Below are 10,320 nucleotides of genomic sequence, written 5' to 3'. Positions count from 1 at the left end.
TCGTAATGGAGGTAGCACATACGTCATGCTGTAACGGACTGAAAAGCACAAGGCTGAAAAGCGCGAATCGTCTCTCACCAAACTTCTACTAACATGACTGGTATGGAACTTCCCTTTAATAGTGCCGTCGTTCGTGTTGTGCGTGACCACGTTCTTGGTGAGCGGAATTTCCGACAATATTTGTGCGACCGTGTGTATGCAAGACAAATTTGAGCAAACATCCGTCGGAAAAAAATCCACTGTTTTGTTGTCGGAATGTCTGATCGTGTGTACGCGGCATTGAGGTAAACATTTTTTTTTGTTTTAAGTTCTTTTTTTTACCATACCTTGCCATTATTTATAGAGGTTCATGAAATGACAAATGTTGAAAATCCCTGGTTGATACAAAGGTATTTAGTACCATTGACAAAAAATATTTTATGATCATAAATATTATTTCTTTAGATAGAGAATGAACTTTGATACAAAACTATTTTCTTCCCACACACCAATATGTCCTCTGACATTTTTAATATTGCTATGATGTTGTCAATTTAGGAAACACAGAGCTCGTCGTCGTCGTCATCATCATCATCATCATCATCATCATCATCATCCTCATCATCATCATCCTCATCATCAGTTAAATTGTTCTCTTCACAATACCGTGTGTAATTAAATTTCTCTATTGGAAAAGGCACATCCTTCCATTTTTTGCAGGGTTTACGCCCCTCGGGAGTTTCTATTATAAAATTCTTGATGCTGACAATTGGAAGAGGCACTGCTTTGTAGATCATAATAAAGCCCCAGTCCCTCTGAAAAAAAGCAAATATCAGGTTAACTGAAGTGTGTAAACATATGGAATAGAAAAAGTGTTGCCAATATCTATATAGGGATAATAAAAGAGAAATTGTAATTAATCATAATTTCAAAACTGCAGACATACATGAAGAGCAGGTACTGCAAAATATTAACATAACTTGTAGGGCTCTGCTGGCACATCATTATGATGGACAGTAACACAATAATGAGGCAGGGAGGTGAGTGGGGTGCTGTGAAGTTTACCTTTAGAAACCTGAGTCACTATTTTAATATTAGTGGCCTTGAACTTGTTGGCTCTCCCATAGGCTTACATGTCTCCTTCTTTACAAGTATGTACAGTATGCAGTTTAGGACCTTTAAAGTGAGCATAATCACCTTCAATTTTAAGATAGAAGCCCAAGGTCTCAATATCAAGCCAGAGACTCTCTGACTTGATATTGAGACCTTGTGCATCATTAAACTTCATACACCATCACTTGAGGGTACCTACTTCTGTGGGTGTTACTTCCTAAAAATTGCCCAATATCCCTTTAGTTGGGTTGTACTGTTTTTTGGCCCTAGGCTCTTTTTGGTCAAAATTAGATTATGAGTTTTGTTCTCACAGAGAATTATCAAGAATGGCGATACAACAACATAATCATGCACGTGAATGTGCTGTGAGGTGTAGGTTTATACTAAAAAGCCCATAGGTCCAAATTAGGGCTGCGGAAATTAACGATTAATTGTTCGATTAGTCGTTAATTTCTTTGATCGATTAAAATAATTTTGATCTACGACAATCCGCGGAGTGAGCTCCGTGGTCTCGCCAATAGGAAAGGCCGCGGCTTCGGCCTAGCTCCGGACCTGCAGCCATCTTGGTCCACCCGGCGGCAGCCGAGTAGCGGCGCGCCAACGTCATCATCGCCCGCCTGCTTGTATCATCTTCCCTTGCGCACGTGTCCATCAGCTACTTTGCGGACGGTCTGCCTGCCTGATGTATAGTCAGGTAAGAGAGGACAACCATCCCGCGTGTGGTAACATTATGTGGGCAGAATCGGCAGATGTATATATTCCTGGAGTATGGGGGCAGATGCATTTATACTTATGAGCCGGAGTATGTGTATTGTACAGCATGAGGGCAGATGTGTATCTTAAAGCATGGGGGCAGATGTGTATCTTAAAGCATGGGGGCAGATGCTGTAATATACACATCTGCCCCCATGCTGTAATATACACATCTGCCCCCATGCTGTAATATACACATCTGCCCCCATACTGCAAGAATATACACATCTGCCCTTATGCTGTAATGCAAGGAGATCAGCTAAAAGTAGTATCTGTATGTGCATTAATTAATCGAAATTAGTCGATTAATCGATAAAAAAAAAAAAAAGATTGATCGAACACAAAATTTTTAATCAGTAACAGCCCTAGTCCAAATATATCCATGGTAACTCCTCATTAAAACAAGTAATCTTTGCAGTATATAAAGGAAACAGCAGAGGGCACCAACTAAGTACAGTATATAGGAAAATACTTTATTAAAAATCCCATGGAGATTGTTATATGTTGTATATAGTTTTTAGTACTGTCCCCCCCCCCATACAATAAAATATTTATCATAATATGTGTTTAATTATAACCATCTAGTCATGCTTTTTTTCTGGCAATTATCTAAGATTATCAAAATATAGCATACAAAACAAACAATTGAGCTAGCAAATCACCCTGGAAATTCTAACATTTAAAATGTTGGCAATCTATGGGGCACATATTGTACATGGCAGATACAAGATAAATATGAAATGCAGAACTAGAATTTTCTCATTGTAAGACAGAGAATTTAGATGAATGAATACAAATACAGCACTACCTGACAAAACTTGCATCTGATGGCTCCTCCAGGGACCCATTCCTTCATCTTCTTTCCCAGATCAATAGGTTCAGTGTATTCTTCATAACAGTCTCTGAAAATGTGTATAAAATGAGATAATGATAAGCTGAAGGACCTGCATCTTGTATGTACAGGGTCAGAACTACAGCTTGGCTGCTATGGTGCCTGGGAGGGGGGCAGCACATACCAACATTTCTTCCTATTAATAATCTTGGTGATACTAACATTTCATTCCATCTCATCTGCATCACCACAGACAAGTGATTGATACCGGTGATGATCTACACTGAGCTTAACACCAGAGGCACTTCGTCTGACACAATGACTACCAATGTAAGTGAACACCTCTTCTCCAACTGACTACCAGGGTGCACCTCTTCAATAGAACACAAATGTAAGGGGCACTTCTTCTGACACACTGACTGCCAATGTAAGTGGGCACTTCTTTGACACACTGACCATTGACATAAGAGGGCATTACTTCTGACACACTGACCATTAAATTGATATTAAACCCTCCTATTTTATTTTAAATATCTGTTCCTAACCTAGTCCTGGTCCTCATCTGGTCCCCAACCATCTATAATTGTAAGGGGGCATTTCTTCTGACAAACAGAAAAGGGGCATTTCTTTCTACGCTGACCACCAGTGTAATGGGGCATCTACACCGAGAACTAAAGTAACAGAGCATTTATACTAGCCACAAATTGAAAGGGGGCATATACACTGACCACTACCATTTACACTGAGCTTCTATTAAGGGAGTTCACTGATCTTCAGCGTAAAAGGTGTGAAAACGGAGGGATGAACAGGCCACTACAGAGAACGAATGAGTATAAACAGTAGGGATGGACTCGAACATCAGTGTTCGCCCGTTTGCCGAATAGCGAACATGATCGGGCGTTTGCGATTTTTTTTAGCGTCGCAGAACGCCCCATGTTGCACTGCGAGATCACAGTGCATTGATATCTGATGATTAGCCAAAGCATGCACGTGCTCTGATGTGCCCCATGTACCCTGATGTGGCTGATGTGCCGCATGTACCCTGATTTGGCCCATGTGCCCCATGTGCTCTGATGTGCCCTGATGTGCCCCATGTACCCTGATGTGCCCCATGTACCCTGATGTGCTGGGCTCTGTACCCTGATGTGCTGGGCTCTGTACCCTGATGTGCTGGGCTCTGTACCCTGATGTGCTGTGTCCTGTGCCCTGTACCCTGATGTGCCATGTGCCCTGTCCTGATGTACTGTGCCCTGATGTGCCATGTGCCTTGGCCTGATGTGCCGTGCCGTGTACCCTGATGTGGCCTGTTGTGCTGTGCTCTGATGTGCTGAGCTCTGTACCCTAATGTGCTGTGCCCTGTACCCTGATGTGCTGTGCCCTGTACCCTGATGTGCTGTGCCCTGTACCCTGATGTGCTGGGCTCTGTACCCTGATGTGCGCTGTGCCCTGATGTGCACTGTGCCCTGTACCCTGCTGTGCGCTGTGCCCTGTACCCTGATGTGCTGGGCTCTGTGATCTGATGTGCTGTGCCCTGATGGTGAGTGGTCAGTGTGTAGTGTAGTGGTCAGTGGGGTGTGTAGTGGTCAGTGTGCAGTGTGGTGTAGTGGTGAGTGTGTAGTGTAGTGGCCATCGTCTAGTGGTCAGTGGGGTGTGTAGTGGTCAGTGTGTAGTGTTCGGTGCTCAGTGTGTAGTGTTCAGTGCTCAGTGTGTAGTGTTCAGTGGTCAGTGTGTAGTGTTCAGTGGTCAGTGTGTAGTGTTCAGTGTAGTGGTCAGTGTGCAGTCTAGTGGTCAGTATGCAGTGTAGTGGTCAGTGTGCAGTGTAGTGGTCAGTGTGTAGTGGTCAGTGTGCAGTGTAGTGGTTAGTGTGCAGTGTAGTGGTCAGTGTGCAGTGTAGTGGTCAGTGTGCAGTGTAGTGGTCAGTGTGTAGTGGTCAGTGTGCAGTGTAGTGGTTAGTGTGCAGTGTAGTGGTCAGTGTGTAGTGGTCAGTGTGCAGTGTAGTGGTCAGTGTGCAGTGTAGTGGTCAGTGTGCAGTGTAGTGGTCAGTGTGTAGTGGTCGGTGTGCAGTGTAGTGGTCAGGGTTAATAATGCATCCACTGACACCAGTGCTGGTGGTAATAATGCGCCCGCTGACATCAGCGCTGGGGGTTAATAATGCGTTCGCTGACACCAGTACTGTTGTTTTTGAAGTTTGAAAGTTTGCATGCAGCCCCCCATGGGATATGAAAACTTGTCTTGTGGCCCTCAGGTAATTTGAGTTTGAGACCCCTGCTGTAGCCAATCATGGCTCAGGGGTCTAAGCCCAAGCCCCACACTATATAAGGCTGCTTACATTGCGGCCGTATATAGTGTTATCATAGTCATTGAGAGAACATTAGCTATCATTTAGAACATTAGCTACAGTAGAGGCAGGTTAGTTAGTGGCATGCTGGTAGTTTAGTATATTTATATACAGTGTAGTCAGTGGAGTGTAGACTATATATACAGTGTAGTCAGTGTAGTGTAGACTATATATACAACGCAGGCAGTGTATTAAAATATATATATATCTTCGTGAACGCACAGGTTTCTCGGTCGGCTTCAAGGTTCATTCATTGGTTGATTGAAAGCAGCGCAGCCATTGGCTCGCGCTGCTGTCAATCATATCCAATGACGCGGCACGCCGGGGGCGGGGCGAAGTGATAAAGTGAGCGGCTATAGCCGCCGGCTGGATCACTGGAGTGCGCCCACAAGAACTTTCCACCATGCAAGAGAGCTTGCATGAAGGTGGAAAGTTCCTGCGGGGGGGAGCCAAGACAGCCCCAGAAGACCAGGTTCGGGGCCACTCCCCGAAAAATTCTCTTTAGTGACCCTTTAATGTCTAAACCGCTGGCAACAAATTTGAGTACATCTCTAAGTGAAAATGTCCAAATTGGGCCCAATTAGCCATTTTCCCTCCCCGGTGACACGGTCTCAGGTGTGAATGGGGAGCAGGTGTGTTAAATTTGGTGTCATCGCTCTCACTCTCTCATACTGGTCACTAGAAGTTCACCTCATGGCACCTCATGGCAAAGAACTCTCTGAGGTTTGAAAAAAATATTATTATTGTTGCTCTACATAAATATGGCCTAGGCTATAGGAAGATTGCCAAAACCCTGAAACTGAGCTGCAGCACGGTGGCCAAGACCATGCAGCGGTTTAACAGGACAGGTTCACTTTAGAACTGGCCTCGCCATGGTCGACCAAAGAAGTTGAGTGCACGTGTTCAGGGTCATATCCAGAGGTCAGTGCTAAGACCATACTCCACACACTGCATCAAATTGGTTGTCATCCCAGAAGGAAGCCTCTTTTAAAGATGATGTACAAGAAAGCCTGCAAAGAGTTTGCTGAAGACAAGCAGACTAAGGACATGGTCTAGTGCAGGTGAGTCAAACTCAATTTCATTGTGGGCCGCATCAGCATTATGATTGTCCTCAAAAGGGCCAGTTATATCTGCAAGATTAGATGTCCTCCCCTTAAATTAGATGTCAAGAGCCACCCCATTATCATAAGTTGAGTCCCCTGTTCTCCCTTACATCACAGTGCACCCCCCTTCCTTATGCTGCTGCTGGGAAGAAGCTGGATGCATTGCTTGAAAGCATAAAGTAGGGGTCTGGAGGAGGACCAGAGGAGGGCTGAAGCTCTCCTGCAGCTGCAGGAGAGGTGCGAGGGCCACATGAAATGGCCTGGAGGGCCACATGAAATGGCCTTGTGTTTGACACCTGTGGTCTAGTGGAACCATGTTCTGTGGTCTGATGAGACCAAGATTAAATTATTTGGTTTAGATGGTGTCAAGCGTGTGTGGCGGCAACCAGGTGAGGAGTACAAAGACAAGTGTGTCTTGTCTACAGTCAAGCATGGTGGTGGGAGTGTCCTGGTCTGGGGCTGCATGAGTGCTGCTGGCACTGGGGAGCTACAGTTCATTGAGGGAACCATAAATGCCAACATGTACTGTGATATACTGAAGCAGAGTATGATACCCTCCCTTCGGAGACTGGGCCGCAGGGCAGTATTCCAACATAACAACCCCAAACATGCTTCCAAGATGATCACTGCCTTGCTAAAGAAGCTGAGGGTAAAGGTGTCCAGACATAAACCCTTTTGTGGGGCATCCTCAATTGGAAGGTGGATGAGCGCAAGGTCTCTAACATCCGCCAGCTCTGTGACGTCATCATGGAGAAGTGGAAAAGGACTCCAGTGGCAACCTGTGAAGCTCTGGTGAACTCCATGGCCAAGAGATTAAGGCACTGTTATACAAGCTGTACACTAACTACATATATATATATATATATATATATATATATATATATATATATATATATATATATATATATATATATATATATATACACACACACATGGGCGTGGAGTCCCCCAAATCCATAGCAGATCCTTATCCAAACAAGCAGCCTGGCAGACCAGGATAGGGGGGAAGGAGCGAGCGCCCCCTCCTGAACCATATAATGCTGCTTGCCCTTAACATGGTGTCCCCCCAAAGCACCTTGTCCCCATGTTGATTGGGACAAGGGCCTTGTCCCCACAACCCTGGCCCAATGGTTGTGGGGGTCTGTGGGCGGGCCCTTTTTTGGAATCTGTAAGCACCCTTTAACAAGGGGGTCCCCAGATCCTGCCCTCCTATGTGAATTGGTATCAGATACATTGTACCCCTACCCATTCACAAAAAAATTAATTCCTTTATTAAAAAATAAAAAAGTGTCCTGCGACGTCCATCCTTCTTCAATCAATGGACCCGAAAAATAGAAAGAAAAAAAACCTCCACCTAGATGGAAGGCGTCCCACAGACTTCTGTCCCTTGGCTGTGATAGCTGTTATATAGGCAAGAGTGGGGCCAACCAGTGATGTAACCAAGTGACCCCGCCCCTTCTGACGTTATGTGTCGGCAGAGGGGGGCAGGTCTTCTGGTTATGTCAAACGCTTGCCTATAACAGCTTCTCACAGCGAAAAGACAGCAGTCGGTAGGACGCCTCCCATCGAGATAGATTATTTTTGTTTTTCTATTTTTAGGAGTCCATCGGGCAGTGTGATTGACGATGGTTTTACATTGCGGGACACTTTTTTTTACCCCATATCCATTCATATAGGGGGGCTGAGATTTGGGGGCCCACTTGTTAAAGGGGGCTTCCAGATTCCAATAAGCCCCTTGCCCACAGACCCCCACAACCAATGGCCAGGGTCAACATGGGGTAAAGGTGCTTTGCAGTTTTTTTCCCCTATCCTGTCCTCCAGGCTGCATGCTCGGATAAGGGTCTGGTATGGATTCTGGGGGGGGGGGACCCTCACGTAAATGTTTTATTTTGGCGTGGAGTTCCCCTTAAAAGACTGGGGGGGACCCATGCCGATTTTTATATTGATTTTTATCTATATTGCCGGAAGGCAATACATTACAGCCGCAAGCAAGTCATTTTGCTGCGGCATTGTAAAAAACATCACATCCTGGTTATTCTCTCAGGAACAATGTGCTCCAAACAGCCCAAAAAAAGAGATGTCCTTGTCCTCCGCTTCTTCCTCATGCACTGCTACTGCTGCAGCAGCAATGACAACTGCTGTGGCAATTTATTGAGTAGCAAACATTTTCTGTCACAACACACCACACCACAACAACCAGGAAGCAAACAGGAATTGGAAACAACTATGGCAGGAAAGGGAATTACCTCACACCATGTATGTTTTCATTGGTTAATGCCAAAGTTGTGGCAAAGTAGCACTGATCCAAAAATCACTGCAAAATCGCGGCCACGAAATTATGGCAAAGTCGCACGACTTTGAAGTCGTACAAGTGTGAAAGAGGCCTACTAGATATCCTAAATATGGTATTATGCCCAAAAGATGGGCTAGTTATTGAAAAATTTGCTTTGCAAATGTCTCAACATTCATGCAAGCGTAATGAATAATACCCATACCATTTGTAATATATGTGTAAGGAACATTTGACTGTGAGAATTAACCACTTGCTTACTGGGCACATATACCCCCCTCCTGCCCAGGTGAAATTTCAGCTTTCGGCACTGCGTCGATTTAACTAACAATTGCGCGGTCGTGCGACGTGGCTCCCAAACAAAATTTACGTCCTTTTTTTCCCCACAAGTAGAGCTTTCTTTTGGTGGTATTTGATCGCCTGTGCGGTTTTTATTTTTTGCGCTATAAACAAAAAAGAACGACAATTTTGAAAAAAATACAATATTTTTTACTTGTTGCTATAATAAATATCCCAATTTTAAAAAAAAACACATTTTGTTTTCTCAGTTTAGGCCGATGCGTATTCTTCTACATATTTTTGGTAAAAAAAAAAAAATCGCAATAAGCGACTGGTTTGCGCAAAAGTTATAGCGCCTACAAAATAGGGGACAGAATTATTATTTTTTATTATTTATTTATTTTTTTACTAGAAATGGCGGCGATCTGCGATTTTTATTGGGACTGCGACGTTATGGCGGACACATCGGACACTTTTGACACATTTTTGGCGCCATTCACATTTATACAGCGATCAGTGCTATAAATATGCACTAATTACAGTATAAATGTGACTGGCATTGAAGGGGTTAACACTGGGGGGTGAGGAAGGGGTTAAATGTATTCCCTGCATAGTGTTCTAACTGTAGGTGGAGGGGGGGTGACTGGGGGGGTGACCGATCTGTGTCCCTATGTACAAGGGACACAGATCGGTCTCCTCTCCAGACACGGGACGCTGTCTCTGTGTAAAACGGCAATGAGAATTGATCTCATATCTTTACATATGAGATCATCTCTCATTGGCCGCACAGATCGCAAACGGCCACTCTGATTGGCCGTTCGCGGCGATCTGTAATTGGCTGTGTCCAAGGGACACGGCCAACACAGAGTTTCCCCGCTGCGCGCTCTGGAGTGCGCGCGGGGAACGCGCAAAGGGGCGGACGTCAATTGACGTCCAGTTGGATTTTCAGGTCCGCGATGTAGCCGTCATTCAGCTATAGCGCGGGTCTGGAGTGGTTAACATTCGCAGAAAGAGAAAATAGCCTACCTTTATAGGCTAAAAGCATTCGAGAAGCAGGGGAAATAATATAAGAGAGACTTCTGCACGGTGTACTGTCTATGGAGAATCCTGTGTGAATGAATGGGTGTTTAGCTGACCGAGCCTCCAGATGCAGTGTGAAGCTGAACATTTAGTGGTATTATTACCAATTCTAAATGTGACAGGCTTTGTCCTGGTTGTTAAGGAGCCACACCTGCTGACATTCCAACCAGTGATTTATCTCAGCACATTCAACTGTCAGCCTCAAAATTAATGCCAGGCCTTTTAGGTCTGGTATGAATTTTAAGGGGATACCATGAAAAAAGGCATAGAGTTCCCCTCAAATCCCCCCCCCCCTTGAAGCTGGTATGGATTGTAAGGGGAAACATCATGCAGAATACAAGAAAAAAAAGTGTAAGGTCCCCCTCCCCTTAAAGATTCATACTAGACCCTTATCTGAGAATGCAGCTTGGGTGGCCTCCAGGAACCAAACCAAGCCACAAGTCCTCAACTTGGGAAAGGGGAGAGTGTACCTTGTCAGGAGGGACCACATGGCAAAGCACCTTGTCCCCATGTTGATGGGGACAAGGGCCTCTTTCCCACAACCCTGGACTGG

General features: G+C 44.9%; 1 protein-coding gene across 6 annotated transcripts in view; it reads right to left on the bottom strand.

Moving 5' to 3' along the window:
* Positions 1–378: 378 nt before the first annotated feature.
* The window catches only part of LOC120918553 (probable ATP-dependent RNA helicase DHX58), a 57,012-nt gene continuing 47,070 nt past the window's right edge, over positions 379–10,320 (bottom strand). For all 6 annotated transcript variants that reach the window (XM_040330187.1, XM_040330190.1, XM_040330189.1 and 3 more), the window contains 2 exons: positions 2,654–2,747; positions 379–794 (listed from right to left, as the gene is read on the bottom strand). In XM_040330187.1, the coding sequence (XP_040186121.1) occupies positions 534–794; positions 2,654–2,747 (355 nt within the window). In that variant the 3' untranslated portion in view covers positions 379–533. The remainder of the gene's footprint in view (positions 795–2,653; positions 2,748–10,320) is intronic.

Source organism: Rana temporaria, chromosome 12 (assembly GCF_905171775.1).
Source record: "Rana temporaria chromosome 12, aRanTem1.1, whole genome shotgun sequence".
NCBI classification, from domain to species: domain Eukaryota; kingdom Metazoa; phylum Chordata; class Amphibia; order Anura; family Ranidae; genus Rana; species Rana temporaria.
The sequence above is the reverse complement of the archived record's forward strand: the minus strand, read 5'-3'. Positions and strand labels throughout refer to the sequence as shown.